At 50.2% G+C, this 15,794-nt stretch overlaps 3 protein-coding genes across 3 annotated transcripts; 1 reads left to right on the forward strand and 2 right to left on the reverse strand.

Annotated features, from left to right (window-relative positions):
* Nucleotides 1-421: 421 nt before the first annotated feature.
* ASPBRDRAFT_29496 (uncharacterized protein) lies at nucleotides 422-3,010 on the reverse strand (the record flags this gene model as incomplete). The annotated part of the gene is made up of 4 exons (XM_067622664.1): nucleotides 422-468; nucleotides 611-817; nucleotides 1,002-1,136; nucleotides 1,195-3,010. 4 exons carry the CDS (start codon nucleotides 3,008-3,010, stop codon nucleotides 422-424), a joined length of 2,205 nt encoding a protein of 734 aa, XP_067479794.1.
* Nucleotides 3,011-7,483: 4,473 nt separating this feature from the next.
* ASPBRDRAFT_42263 (DHHC family palmitoyltransferase) lies at nucleotides 7,484-9,382 on the reverse strand. Its single transcript, XM_067624762.1, has 5 exons — nucleotides 9,073-9,382; nucleotides 8,528-9,017; nucleotides 8,354-8,477; nucleotides 8,257-8,297; nucleotides 7,484-8,208 (listed from the first exon to the last, which is right to left on the reverse strand). Exons 1-5 carry the CDS (start codon nucleotides 9,179-9,181, stop codon nucleotides 7,650-7,652), a joined length of 1,323 nt encoding a protein of 440 aa, XP_067479795.1. The 5' UTR covers nucleotides 9,182-9,382; the 3' UTR covers nucleotides 7,484-7,649.
* A 2,015-nt stretch (nucleotides 9,383-11,397) lies between these two features.
* Nucleotides 11,398-12,375, forward strand: ASPBRDRAFT_545637 (uncharacterized protein). Its single transcript, XM_067627253.1, has 2 exons — nucleotides 11,398-12,054; nucleotides 12,118-12,375. Exon 1 carries the CDS (start codon nucleotides 11,586-11,588, stop codon nucleotides 12,027-12,029), a length of 444 nt encoding a protein of 147 aa, XP_067479796.1. The 5' UTR covers nucleotides 11,398-11,585; the 3' UTR covers nucleotides 12,030-12,054; nucleotides 12,118-12,375.
* Nucleotides 12,376-15,794: the final 3,419 nt, after the last annotated feature.

The following is a 15,794-nucleotide window of genomic DNA, read 5'->3' on the forward strand; positions in this document are numbered from 1 at the left end:
CTAAGCCATAGACAGACAGACAGACAGCCAGTCGAGGAACCATCGGCCAGCCATCCAACCAACCAACCAGTAGATGAAGAGAAAGGGAGGACGGCTTGTCATAGCAAACAAGATACAACACAACACAACACAACACAACAAGACAGGACAAACAGGGAAAGGAAGAAAGAAAAAAGGGCTACTCTAGGCACCGAGTGAATGATACCCAATTCGGGAGGAGGAAGGTCACACAAGGCCTGAATGAGCAGCAGCAGCAGCAGGAAAATGACCACTTGACGAGTTCGAATGAAGTTTGTCACGAATGTTCCATAGTTAGTGGTAGACTCTTCGGTTTCTTTGGATCAGCCACTGAGGAAGGAGGCTCAGGTAGGACGAGTGTAACCGGGGCTTGGACGGGGTCAGAAGACCGTTTTGGATACTCTTAACTAGTAGTTTTTACTTCGTCCATCCTCTGCGACTTTTCTTTCTCTGTTTTGGGAAGTCACGCACACATTGCCACAGGAATTTCGCGCTAGTGAGTGAGTGAGTTACCTTTCTTCTTAACTTTTGGTCTTTTCTCTTTTATCGTTCAAAGGTGGACGGTGTGGCACACATACTACTCACTACTTACTCCGTACTGTGTACACCACATGCCGTAGAACCAGCTGAAATTCAAACGCTTCCAATTGTAATTGCTTGACTTGTTTAATTGCGCGTGCATTCAGGTCATTTGCGTCTAATAGGCACTGCCATAATCCATACATTCCTGTTCCATCAATCCCGAGCAACGCCGGTCCGCTGTTGTACACTCCTTCTTCTATTCTTCCCAGCTCGTGATCTGGACCAGCATGTAATCACGTGAACAATAGAGGTATTGCAACTGAGGAAATGACCAAATAAACAAAAAAACAAAAAACAATAATCGAACAAAAAGATTGCCCAGACAAAAAAAAAATGGGATCATGCGGTTGCTTTAACAGATTCAGTCGAGGTCTTGGACCCCGGTTTCGCGTCAGGCGCACCCTCGATGGCGAGTGGTGTCGCATCCTCCCCGTCATCTTCATCGTCGGTCGAGGAACTATCCACGGTACGTCCATGACGACGATCCTCGTCCCGACGTCGTCGTCGCTCCTTGACGATCTCTTGCCAGCGAGCGTCTACACATCTGATTAGTATGCACATTGATTCATAATTCATGGAGCTCTGGGTACATACCTCGGATCTCTTGCGTCTTGACTGCATACGCTTGGATTTCCTCCTTGGTCAAGACTCGCAACACTATGACATACTCCGCGCGCTCCTCATACCGCTCTCGGCCAAGCTCCAAGGCAGCGGGGTTCACAAGCCGTCGGTCAATCTTCGTCCAACGGGCGCCAGGGGGGATGCCCTTTTTGTGCGCATCTTTCAATGGGGCCACGCCTTCTCGAACCGGATTGGGCTCCTCCGGAAACTTCTCACGGGGAGGCTTCAGGATTCCTTTGGGCGTAGGTGGGTCCTGCTCTTTTGACATGGCCACTTCAGACTTCTTGAGCTCATTCAGGCGGCTGACATCGGCTTCCTTGAGGCGAGGCAGATCTTCGCTTCGATGACGAGAATGAGACCGCCGGCGATGAGCGCGATCGACTGTCAAATACTGAGATGATCGCTCGCTGCCACTGGCTGACGCATCGGAGCCAGCAGGCTTGCGGTGCGCCGACGGCTCACGGCGGTATTTCTTTAGGTCTTCATCCGAGGTATGCTCATCCGACTCGCTTCCGGAGCGACGTCTAGAAGGTCTGCGCGACCGACTGTGATGCCTTCGGTATTCCGGGTCCCGAGCACTCCGGTCCCGGGAGCGATGGCGGTCGGGCCGGGGAGAATGATCATAGTCAAAGTCGTCCGAGTAACCGCTGGCGAGCACTGCGGTCCCTAGGCCCGTGCTCGACCCCGAAGCTGCGACCGCGCTCTTGGCAGAGGTTCTCCTTGAAGCACGGTCGTCGTAGGAGTGCCGGCTACTCGCATCGTCCTCATGCCGCCGGTGTCGGCGATGATGATGACCATGGTCATACTCATCCCTATAAGAAGAGTAACCTTCATCAACGTCCTGATGTAAGGATACGGGGGCCCTCTGCCAGGACCGCCGCCGGGCACTCGTCAGATCTATATCACTGTCAGCGGAGCCGTGTGTGGAGCGCCGCACGCGGTTCCCTTGGTCCAATTTGTCAAAGCCTCTCTGAGACGGGGGAGGCCCGACGGCTCGCGACTCCTTGCGAGGCAGCAATTGAGGGTCATCAAGGCCGGTCAGACTCAGTGGTCTGTTCCTTGGATAAGCCCCTCGTTCATAGCGCAGCCTGGCAAGTGAGTCCTTCTCCATCTGCTCCGATGCATTGGTGTAAGAATAAGCATCCAGGTCGTCGATGTCCTCGCCTTTCCGGAGACCACCAGTAGGGGGATACCGCAAACGAGGGCTGTGCTCGTACACCGGATATCCACCATGAGCCATGCGTGCCCTGGATGCTCCCTCATGTGGATCTAAGCGCCCAGTATCGCTGGCATAATCAGTGTGTGAGAGATGATGCCGCCGGTGGTGTCGGTGCGAGGACGCCGGTACAACGTAACGGTCATGGTCTCGACGTGGGCTAGGGGACCGCTGGTGGCCGGGAACAATGACGGGGGAGGCCCGAGACAAGGGCGATGCGGGTGTGTCATAACGGCCGGAGGCATAGCGAGGATCCACCGCAGACATGGTGCTGCTTCGTACTCGCGGGCGGATGGCGTACTCCGTCCTCAACTTGGTGGAATGGCCGGGGTCTCGATATGTTGTGGAAGAAATGGGTTGTGCTTCCAGTCGGGGTTCTCGCACCAGGCGAGGGTCGTAGGAAGAAGCATAGTTGACATCGGCATGGTAACCCGGGTATTGCGGACGACTGGCAGAGAGGTGATAGGGATCGTAGGAAGCACTGAGCTGCACGGTGCCGGTGGAGGCCCGCATAGGATCGATCATACGCGATCCGCTGGGAGACATGGGTCGGTAACGCGCAGCGGGACCCATTCTGAACCCTTGCAGATACTTGAGATTAGCAATGGGCTGCAAAGCACTATCTCCGACCGAGGAAATGTGGGGTTGAGACAGCGCAGACGTGCGAAGAAGCTCCGCAGAAGGTTCTAAGGGCGGGCTCGCAGTGAGGGCAGAACAGAAGATCAACAGAGAATTTGGAAGGATAAGAGAAACGGATGAATAGACTTTTCTTCTGAGAAGATAAAAAGTCTGTGGGGGGTTGGGTGGAAAGCCGTTCAGGCACCCGACCAGACGAACAGTAGATAATAAAGAACAATAATTATGGCAGAGGGGCAAAATGACCCCGTGATAGGCAAGGGGGAGGGGCAAAGATGAAGAAAAGAACAAAAAAGAAAGAAAGTAAGTAAGAAAAATAAAAGGAAGGGGTTGGTTTGGTTTGACAGCAATTGACAGGCCGATGCCCGAGGGGACAGACCAACCGGAGGGGGGGAACAGACGGCGATATTTGAAGGGGATGCACCAAACAATGTGACGGTGGATTTCAGGAGAAGGGGGTAAAATTGAAAGGATCAGAGCAAGTGCCAGCGATTCCACTCGTGCGGGGAGATAGAAGAGAAGATAGATTGTTGCGATGGAGAGATGAAGATGAAGCGATCTTCAAGAATCTGAGGCGGAGAACGTGTGACGCAAGATGTGTGGAGGGGACGAGAAGAAGCAGCAGAAACCAATCCGACGCAGACGGATTCCAAGCAGCTTTGTTCCGAAACAACACCCGACGGACGAATGTAGATGGAAGGAGGTTCTCCACTTGTAGTATCAAATACTCGTTTAGTGGTGGTCCGGAGCAGTGGACTCCAAGATTAGTAGTGTCTGGTCGTTATACAATAATGTAGTGTAAGTCAAGAAAAGAAAGAAGAGTTGGTTATGGAGCATCACCACGGAATGGCAGTTGAACCAACCACGGATTCGCAATCGCTGGTTGTCGGGCGGGAGCCGCACCGGCTTAATCAGCAGCCCGCCCCATTCATTCTCTTTGGAATCAACTAATGAACTAAATGGGGATGGAGCATCTCTCTCCTCCTTCGGTTCATATCCATCATTGTCCATCATCATCTCGCTTTTTCTTTGTCTCTCTTTTTGTCACCGGGCATATCTATGTATCACGGGTTCTGACTCTCCTGCCATTTCCGTCAACCCTTTCAAGTATTGTCGGTGATCCCAGCTGAAGATGACGGCAGTTACAGTATGGCACAAACCCAAAACCCGCGTCAGTCCCACTCACTCTCTACCTACCCCCTCTGCCATCTTCTGTTCTGTGGTGCAAAAGAGACAGACACTCCTCACGGGATACTCTAGTCTACTTTCCGTGTACTAATATCCTTAGTCTGAAGGTCCTTTCATTAGTCCGGTCTCAACAGCCGACATTGTATGACTTTCCTGCTCCATCTCAGGCGCTCCAGCACCGCTGCCCTCCACCCACCCGGGTGCCCGGGCAAATCATCCGTGGCCTCGTATCCACCTTCTTCACTTACGCCTCGCCAAGATAGGAGCGGATGATGTCATCCCGGACGAGTCTGAGGCATCGGCACTCTTTCGGTGGCCCCAGTATGGAGCCCACCGCCAGCCCGAGTAAGATTAAGGGCTCTGAATGGCCATGCCGGTGGAGCCAGGCGGAAATTCTAGAAGAAAGGCTCAACCATCATTGACTGTCGATCCAACCGGCGCTGCTAGCCTTGTCGTGAAGCTGTCGACGGAAGTCCGGCACACATCTGCCTTGCAAGAATGGCGTCTGCCAGTTCCGCCCGCTGGGAGCCACGTAACGTCCCGGGCGGCTTCGACCTTGATCAGCCGCAGAAGTCGCATACAATGTGCGCTCCCTGTGTGGTTAAATCATTCCGGTACTCTCTTCGAGCCATATCTAGCACCCCTTCTCCCGCCTTTTAGCAAGCCAAGGGATGCAAATACCCTCGGGCATGAAATAGGCCCCTTGAAACAATGGGACGGGCGTGCTCTGGTCGGTTGAAGGTCCTTGCGGCAGTGGGTTATCCACCCCAGTGCTACTTGACTTGCTTCACCAAGCAAGCGAAGGGAGTGCGCGATTTATTTCGGACCCCTTCAGCACCCTGGCAATATCCTGCACAATGAATGGGGAAGGAGAACCAAATTCTTCTCCAAGCACTTTCAAGGACACTGCCAGGGGACGGGATATAGCACCCAGGTGTGAGTGGGAAAGTCATAGTAACTTATATCTTTTTAGACAGTCGTTTGTCGTCTTGATTCCTCATTGCGCTCGTCCTTGAGTCACGCATTGACGAGAATTTAGTATTCTGGTATCTTCTCCCTCGTAAGTCTACACTCTCCTCGTAGCTAGACCAACGCTTCTCTCGTTCAACCTCAGATATGATGTGGGTACATGCTCATGACTGTTTCTCACTAGGCCCTCTGTTTCAGGTGTCATCATCTGGGAACGTCGAGTCTGACGGACTTTTCATTGGAGCAACCAGCCACGGCCCAGCTAAGCCACCCATTGCCCTGGAAAGTTGTTGCCCGCATACCTGAACTCAATCCTTCGGGGCAGCACTGGGATAAGGCGTCTACCATTCACGCACAGCCCGGGACCCGTTTTCACGGGACAGACGTTGCTCAGCGCACAAGAGAACGGGCCATCTGTTTGCATTATTGGAGCAATGCCGATAGTATTCTGCCTGCAGGTGCCTAGGCCATTCCAACCCTTTGGGTCACTCACCACGAGGTGACCCATTCGGAGTACCCGCATGCCATCTGTTCGTTTGGGAAAGCTCTATATTGCTGGCTTCATCTGTGATGTATGCAGGCCAGGGCACCTCAAGAGCAGGGAATGCTCTGCCCAGGTATATTGCCCGCAGTGCCTCGACAACTCATCACCAGTATCACCAGTCAAGGGAACCGTCATTTACGCATCTGTTGTTTGAGTCCGATTCTACATATAAGATCGCACTCGATGTCTATGATCACTTCATTTCTTCCATCTCATTCTCACAGGCTACACAGTCAATCTTTGACTATCAAGCAAAGCTCAAGTGATCCTTTCTTCATCTCGCTGTCCTTGCGAAGTGGTTATACACCCTCCAGACCCTTGCACCACTCCACAGGCCCTCTCCACTCTCAATTGATACTGCGCTTGGCTGGTTGTCTTTTACCACGCCGGTCCTATCCCCAGATCTAGCCAACTTCAGTCTGCAGATCTCATTACCGTTTCCCGTTTCTGAAACCATGGCCTGCCAAGCCCACAACGCCAACATCGTCATAGTCCACGCAGCCGTCAGACCCTCCATGGCCGGCTGGTGGGTATGCTGCTCCTGCGGCATGATGAACAACCCGTCGCTGAGCTCTGGTCGTTGCACCAGCTGCAACAACCACAGCCGTTGCACTACCTGCACGCCTGCATGAGATCGATCCCACCTACGCCTTAGTGTATCCTCAATCGCACACGAGTCACGACCCTCATAGCTATGTCAGCATTCACGACCTGTACGATCTTGACTACCCTCAGCTTCGATATTCCCTTGCGCATGATGAATCTCGACGTTCCATGATAGATGTTTCGGGCATTGTTTGGTTTTGCTTCTAGTCCTTGTTTCTCCCATTACCTGTATACTATATAGATTTCGGTTTTCCTGTATATTAGCTCCGTCATATTGATACGTGTACATCAGGAGAACTAAGGTTTTGCTGTTGTTCATGCTTATTATACTCCATAGTGGTGCTTAGGCCTCCTCGTTGCTGCCTGCCTGCCTGCCTGCCTGCCGACTAGAAGAGAGTTTAGGCAGCACATGTGAATATATTTTTGCAGATCACTTAATAATATCAACTGTATAATGATCTGTGCGGGGTAACGCATGACGCATTGAATTCAATTTTCTAATTGGAGACTAATAGTTATCGTATATCTGTCAAATCCCTCTATGTAGTAGTAATGGTAGTCATTACAGTACTCTAAACAAAATTGAACCTACAGTGGAATTACCAATACCCATAACCAATTGATCACCTGATTCTACCCCTGGGACATTTGGAATTGCTACGTGTACCAATGCAGACCTAGTATGCACTTCAGTGCCTTCTCTTTGGTTGATCCAAGGGGGTTTTCTAGTGTATATACTCAACACAGTGTTTGATCACATGAACTGGTGTCCAAGGTTTTCTTGACAGAAGTTAACGTTATGGTAAAAAGGAAAAAGAAAATAGGATTCATCACACTATTACTGCCTGAAAATAGCGACCACAAGGTAAAGTGCAGATAAAGTTCAGGTATAGTATATGATGTTCGGAACCTAAAGGATCTGATCCCTGGATAGTGGGTAGACGGGGTTATTCTACGCCACGGAATTGAGGCTATCGCCACGTGCGGGTGTATTTTCCGGGCTAATCGGAACATACCACACACAATTCCTTCCTGTCTATCCCCGTCCTGGTATTGTTACTGAGAGACATAATTAATATGTATTAGTTATGTATGGATAGGACCCAAGCAATTTATGTATGCAAACGTAGAATGTCACCAGTCGTGAGAGCCAAAGAACTGGTGTTCCAAGAAAATACAGAATCAAAAGCAAAAGGGTAAACTGGGAAGGCCAATGCATGCGGTAGTATATGCTGGAATGGACAACGAATCTATGAATTAACCAATTTGTCACCCTTGCGATGGTCTATGTGTACTTCGTCTTCGCTTGTGCTTTCTTTTTGTGCCACTCTGTGTAGTGGGCTGGGATTCGGGTGGAGGGTCTAGTCCGGCCTCCTTTTTCAGGCGGGACACCACCGGCCCTAACTCGTAGAAGCTGTCCCCTGTAGTGCGGTCTGCACATGGGCTTTGCTTGAATGGTATGAACCAGTCGATGATGGAATACCCTAAGACTTGTTGGAGGTTCTTGAAAGGGCTGCCGAGGTCGAAAGGATTCTCGCCAGGCAGGGTTTGGAGAATGGCAAAAACATGCTGCTTCTCTGGTGGCTGGTAATCTCTCTCTGCTTCAGGCGAAACAGGCATAGGTGGCAGTGGGTACGTTATGGTGCGGAAGGTGGGTGCCCATCGCGACTCGGGATTGAGCCTTGCCAGCATATGGTTTGGCACGCGTATAGCCAAAGTCCAAACTGCAGACCGACGGTTAAGATTCTCGATTGTTGATAGATTCCACATCGCAAGTTGTAGGGAACTGATAGTCATTCCAAAGGAGAAAAGACCGAAGAGGGAGCTCCTATTGATCATTAGAAGGGACAACGGAGAAAGCCCGAGATATACGCACAATCCTATACCAATGGCTAGGTGAACATTTGCTCCGCCAGTCTATGCAAGAGAAAAGGTTAGTTGCAGGCCAAAGAGATCAAAGATCCATTTCTCACATTCTGAATAATCTCCGCCGTGAAGGTTGCGCATATTATCAGACTGAATGCGCAGAATAACAGAGTATAAAACACGAATTGTATGAAGAATTTGAATGATGTTTCGGAAACCACGCCTCCTACCCTAGTAAAGTGTTAATCACAGTCCGATCCAGTACTGAGGAAGAGACTCACCAAGGACAAAAGTGATCCATCTTGAGCACACATCTGTCTACCTCTCGACAATGATGTGCTCTATCAGGCTTGTAGCGACAACATGTCGAGCAATAAAGTGGCCTCCCATCCTCTTGGCAAACAAAAACGTCTTTCGTATAGAAATTTTCCAATCCGGTAATATCCAAAGGAGACCCACCACCATCAGCGTTGCCGTCTGTACCTCTTTCAATATCTAAGTCCGTCTTGTCCGGCTTCTCGGCAGTTCTTGTCCTTCGGTGCTTTCTCTTCCTGCGAGGAGGGCGATCCGAAGATTCCGTCTCTTGCTGTTCCTTCGTTGACGGGGGGGACCGTGGTAAGAAGCCGGGGTTGCGGGTAATGTTATACAACAACCGGAGATATGTTATTATGACGACAGCGATGAGGATGTAGAAGATAACGAGAATGGCTATGCCAGCGCCAACTCGGCTGCTGCGGGAATATTTAGGGAGAGGGCGGATCAGATAGTCAACTGATTCGGAACAATTAGCGGCGGAGGTAAGCCATTGGCTCAGGGGGGCACTTACTGCATAACGGCTTGGTGACGATATAGCATGCATAGACACATACACACAGTAGAAACGGTGGGATAGCCCTGGCAACCGCTAGATTAACGCGCCTATCTGGGCGCGCCATTTGAAACAGAACGTGGAAGGCTTACAAACGCCTCCGCATCGGAGAACAGTCAGCTAGCCAGTCTCAGGAAAATCAACCCGCATATGTATCCATATTAACATAAAATATATACAGCTTCCACAGAGCGAGATAACGGCCAGACGGACAAGCCCGTGTGAAGCGATATGCGACGATGGGGAACAGAGTTGGGGTCGGCAAGAGGTTGCAATGGCAGTGTTAGGCTTCCAGGAACGTGACAGGCACCATGTGCAAACAGGGCAAACCTCCGTCATGATGTCATGTGCAAGATCACGTGCCGATAAGGGTGGGCTATCTACGTTCGCGATCCCCCCATACAATGTGATGCCTACGAGAGAATGCGGGAAAATGTCCTCGTCAACGCAATGCTAAACAGAAGGCAGCCATGTTATGGACCTGACTGACTCATAGACGGCCCGTCTGGTGCTGGTTTGAGGTATTTTGAAGTCAACGATAATTTTTCTACCTAGAAGTTGAAACCTTAACCTACTAAATGCGTTGATACGTGCCGAACCTGCTTGATCGGGACGGTCTTGCACGCTGACATCGATATGAGTTTCGACACGTGTGTAAGATGACCTAGAGGACAGGTTACAGTCTGTTTCATGACGTTTGATAGCCCGAGCTACGGTGCGCCGTTGGCCTGAAGGCTTCCAGACTTCGCCAGGATGGTCCGATGAGCAGTGAGATCACATATTAGTTTGACATCTTCAGCTGAATATGATGATGATCAGAATAACGGCCCCGTTTCAACGTTAAAAGGGTACTTGGCTGTGGCAGGATCGTTAGTCGGGTATGTCATGTCGAGCTAGAACTGGCCATGACAACTTTCCCCGCAGTTGCTGCACCATTGCTGTGCCGTTATTACGGACAAGGCCGTAGGTGGTGCACCGTGTAGAGCTGAACATCAGGATAAGGCCCCCATTAGTTCGTAGCGAGTCTCAGCTCTGAACAGACGCGACCAAATTAGTGCCGGTTACTAGTGATGGGTGATGTTCGTTAGTTAGTTGGCGGTTTATGAGATGGAGCCGAAGGGAGTCAGCGTGGGCCGTCTTGGCTGCACATGACATGGAGCCTCATGCGGGAGATCGGAGAAGCCGAAAATAGGCACGGGGAGCACTAGAGGTAAACGAGGGCGGTACAGGGAAAGAAAGGGAAAGAGCAAGCAGGAAGAGCAAAGTGCGAAAGAGAACAAAACGATGACAAACCTAAACTTGAGGTTTGTAATGCACTCAGTCATCGTTCGAGGTAGCAAGACGTCATCTTGGCAGGGCATGTGCCCGGGTGATCGATGGGCTTTGATGGCTTAGGCAGAACTAGTATGGGTGCCTGCTTACTTTGGAGCAGCAGGAGTCGCGCGAACGCTTGACCGACGGAAGCATCACGAATAGGCTTATCGACGCCCCATCAACTAGGGGAAATGAACGGTCAAGGTCGGAGTCACAGTCAGAGTCTCGAACTGCGGCATCTGGAATTCTAAGGCACAGGGCACGATGTTGCCTGGATTGTATTTGCGCACGCTGTTGACCAAGTGGAGCCGCCTTCAAGGCCGCAACCAGGCAACATAGCGCAGAATGGAAGTGCCCAGGTCCCGTAGTGTCAGTGTCATACTCGTCGAGTCCAGAAGCAATGAAGGGGGGAAGGGAAGGGAAGAAGGGGATAAGCAAAAAGGGCCAATTCTATTTAGGAATAATATTCTAATTTCCTTCAAACTGAGGAATTAAACCATAGAGGGGAGAGAGAAAAAGGGCATGGGCGGAGTGGGCGCGCGCTCCCGGGCAAAAAACGAGCCTCCAAGCCTCGCGGATTCCGCCTTTCGCGAAGGTCTCCGGTGGACCCTAGAATGTACTGAGTCAACATTCGGACAGCATATCTTACGATGTCTGTTAGTGAGACAAGTCCAATATGATTCAACCCAGTCTGGGACTGCTGATTGCTCAGGTACGAGCAGTTCGGGGTCCCAAAAAGAATATTGGGGTTGCCAAGCCACTCTGGTCGATCGACCCTAACCTGAATGGCCCCGGCTTTTCAGGCATTGCACCTGCTTGATGACTGCGATGAAGGCCAGGAGGGCGCCTTTTCGTGAGATCAGCCACAACCATGGCGAGGGCGCCTTGGGGCCTGGCTCTGAATCATCGCTAGTGACAACGACCTGTCTCTCTCCTTCTCTCTTACCTCTCTTGAAGTTTTAAATAACCTCTTATGCCCCAGCCTTCAATATGGATTCACTCACTCTCATCTACTACTACTACAACAACAAACACATTCACCAAAAGAGCTTTATCTTGAATCAATCATTGTTCTTTGCTGCTAGCTTGTCTTCCTATAACTTCCCAAAATACCTTCTTCACTTTCTATAACTACCTCTCGAACATCATCTACCACTATGTCTGGAATCTGGTACTGCTGCGATTGCTCTTCTGGACCTCACCAGCTGGGCCTTGACGACACCTGCCTCCAGTGCGATCAACCACGCTGCTCGAACTGCCACATCGATACTCAAGACACTCCTTCTCATCACCGTCACGAGTTGTCGCCATACGCACACGCTCCATCTCCCCACAACTGTGAAGTCTCGGGAAACCTTGTCGCAAAGATGCCGTCCTTCTTAGGATGCAATAAGCCTATCCTCCGAGGAACATTACACCACAGCCATGCATTGCAACATGGCATGCCTGGGATCAACAGCCAGGACTCCCGGGGTACGGTCAGCCATGGCGCCCTATACTTCTGCTGCCAATGTGGGGATGGACCAAAACTGTGGGACAACCAGCCGAGATGTGTGATCTGCCAACATAACATCTGCGGATACTGCAAGCCAGCGAAATAATGCATGAAAACGGTGACATGAATTGGTAAGGACCAACAGATGAATTGATGATTTGGTTGGGGCGTACGACTAATACTGGTTTCTACAGATGTTGGTCTTTGACAACGCCTTGTTTAATCTACGATCACCTTGCGGGTACTTTATTTGAGCGTTATCGTTATGAGCGGCATGGAACATGGAACAGACATGACCAGGAGTCTTGGTTTCTTTTACTCTTCTTTTATACTCTTCGCTTTATTTCCCTGCTCTAATTTTCTTTCTGTGATCTTTATGATTTTTCTGATTTGCATGAGCGATTGCATATTTTCTGTTTTGTTCTCCACTGTCATGTTTAGTTCTGTTTTTGGTTTCGGCTTGTTTTAGGGATGACTGTACCAAAGATACGACTTAGAGTTGGGGCGGCTGCCCGCCTGAGCGAGCAGGACTCGCTCGGTGGTGGCAGCCGCGAAGAAAGCCTTGGAGTTTGTGGGTCGTGGGGGACATTTTTTCTGGATGGATAGACACTTGTGCTTTGTACCGCGCGACCAATTTCCACTATTGTTCTACGGTTTCTGTTATGCGATCTATTGTTTCATCCCCCTGTTAGATTAGATTTCGGGTTGAGTGCATCAATGTATAAGCAATGTTAACTACTCCTTTGGAACCATGTTGACGAAGATCCTCACGTAATTACACTCGGTAGTTGGCGACTGCAGAAAAAAAGAATCGTGTAAAACTGAAAAAGGAACAACAAACCTACGGGGGGCCGATCCTGAATGACGGCATAAGCGAAAAAAAATTCCGTCCCTCAACTGAACAAATCTCGTACTCGAGATCAGTGCGGTCGTCTTCTCGAAAATCCCAAGTTTACGACGTCTCGGGAAGCAATAGCAGCCACAGTATAGCGGGCGGAAAATAAAGGGGAACACGGACTGTCAACCACACGTGTTGTTCATAGGCGAACCCCCGTATTGCGCCGCTTTCCCACCTCACACAAATCATCATTATCCACCCTCCTACAGCCATAGAATGATACAAGCTAAGGCTGGCCCATTTCCCTCCGAGCCGCAAAAGTCTTGGTTGTCCATGGGCCTGCACTGACTGGCTGGGGATCACGGAGGATCATTGAACCGTGGTCAGCCAGTGCCATGCAGATCATGCAGCCACACCTGGCGTTGGCGCTGGAATCCACCGCCCTTTCACTGGGAATCTGTATGCACTGAACCCTATGGTTGCGGTGGAACTGGCGGTCTTGGTACCTGCCAGAAATACTGTTTACACTTTCTACTCCATTTTCGGAGTCGGGCCGCTCAGCTCGGATGACTTGACTGCGCCAATTACCGTTGGAAATACGAGTGTCAGGGACTCTGCTGATTTCCTCCAGAAAGGGCAGTGCAAGTTCCGCTTCTCTCCTAGAGCTCGTCATGGCGTCCGTGTGTTCGTTCCGGTCGCGCGGTCACCCTGCTGCTAACTAGTAGTTATCGCGCGACAGGAAAGTGACTCCGATCCTTTTCTTTTTTTTTTCAGCTCGACACCTTCTCGGCAGGATTCGAAGTGCCAGAATAGTGCCTTGACACCTGCCGACCGCTGCCAACTATTTTTCTGTATTTCTGTGCCTCAGTCAGCATGAGTACGCTTATTGGTGGTCTTGCGATCAGTGACCCCGCCGTTCAGCTCCCTGGCAGCTGTGAAACTGGGGGCCATACATCGATGGCCGTTGATCTTTGGGCCTGCCAGCCAACGATGCGACCGCGATGGTGAAACGGCCGTCAGAGCCCGGCCCCCCGTATGCCAGCGGCCACATGGCATGATGAGACATGGTAGGGATTACGCTTAACGTTCCTTTTCGTTTCCTCGACTGTTACTAGGATCACCTTGAACACTGACCTGCTTTTGTTTTGGTATTTGCTTTTCCTCGAGGGTTATTTATAAAGTTGTCTCAAATGCCTTTGTTCTCTGTCTCTCTCGCTCCGCCGTTCTGTACAACCTCAAACCCTCCCCATTTCGGTAATCTAACACGTTTTCCAGCCTACTGCGACCGAGCGTTGGACTCGAGGTCTATTCTTAACACTAGAAGAAGCAAAAGTATGGCAGTCATACTTCTTCTTTCCCGTACTACCCTACTTGAACTCAAAATCTCACTCCACATTGAATTCTTAACCTTCCCAAGGCTGAATAATCCTGTCGTCTTCGTTCCCCGACTCGAGAGTCAGTAGTATAAAAATAAATCATCATCGTCTCTACCCGCCCGGCCAAGCCCACGCTACCCTGCCAAGCAACCACACATCCTGACCACCACGTTCCATGGCTTGCAACAAAGCACTCCCGTCAGCACTACCCAAAAATCCATGATCCACCGGTAAGTAAGCAGCATCCAATCCCTGGACCATGGTCATGGCCGATGCAAGTATCCGACTGGTGGTTTAGTCGAACTCGCGAATAATACTTAGTATAGTAACTCTTATGCTGACTGCCAGGTCCATTTTCGGGGTAGTAATTCGACGTGCTACAAACCAGACTAGTGATAGTTCCATGGCACAGCCTTACAGAATGTGGCATCCTCTCCACTTAACTTTTCCGACTTTCTTGGTACAGTAGCTTGGGGGCCTCTCTCTCTTTCTCTCTCTCCACTTTCAAGTTGCGCGCTTTCATCCTTCGCGGCATGTCTCAGCTGGCATTTCCTCCATGCTCACACTGCCGATGTGCATACTTAGCAGATAGTAAATAGATACTTGCAGTGAGTGACAGGTACTTGGTACTTGCATCTTCGCCTGCATTACTGGTTACATACACCCTACATGCTGCACTGTCTCCTGTGAGATTTTGACTATACCTTACCTGCATCTTCAAGGTACTGCGTCACTTGGGCTGAGCACTGACTGTGCCGTACCTACATCCACATTCGGGTCGTTGTTTCGTGATAGCCAGATACTACACCCCCTGCCGGACAAGCATCTGGCTGCTTACCTTCTATATTCAACAACCACCTTTCTCCATCTCCATCATCTCAACTCTCTCGCAGCATTAGCCCAAGGCAGATTGTCTCAGTCCCCTTCCTAGTACAGTAATTACTTCACAACAGAACAGCACAGCTGTAACTAATCACTACCATCTATTTCCGATGATCATCTCACCCATAATCATTCCCAGCATGCATCGCATAACATACAACATACCGAGACACCTCTCCGCCTCAAAGCACTGTGCTGCACCTACCCGATAACTTACTGACATAGTTACTACTTCGTTACTATCAATAGAAAACTTACCCATTAATCCCCTCACCAACTAACTAACCAATCGACTATGCATAATCCCGAAACACACTCGCTGAAACTTCGCCCACTTTCATGCATATCTATTACACTATATTCTATTCAATCATCAATGACTTAGCCAGGACTATACCTATTCAGTAGTATCTCCTCGGAGCCAATGCAATCAATGATCAGTTGTTACCAGTAAGCAAGCAAAACAATCAACGATCGGAGATCCGTCTCCGTCCGTCCCCGACCCGTTCCCATCATCAACATTGGTCTCTCCCCGTCCCCCGTCCCCGAACCAACACCCGTGACATCCATCCATGCAGCTTCACATTCAGCTGCCGCTTCTGCCTGAGTCAGAAAAAGAAAACCCCCAATGACAGACAGTCAAGACAGGTGACTACTAGCACTAAGCCAAGTCACAAGACCGCGAATGACTCCCATACCTTGCATGAGCATAAACCATACACACTAACCCACCATGGTATCAACCAATTAATCTTTGTAACTACTGCATGAGTTC

The sequence above is a fragment of the Aspergillus brasiliensis genome (assembly GCF_001889945.1).
Source record: "Aspergillus brasiliensis CBS 101740 unplaced genomic scaffold ASPBRscaffold_5, whole genome shotgun sequence".
NCBI classification, from domain to species: Eukaryota; Fungi; Ascomycota; class Eurotiomycetes; order Eurotiales; family Aspergillaceae; genus Aspergillus; species Aspergillus brasiliensis.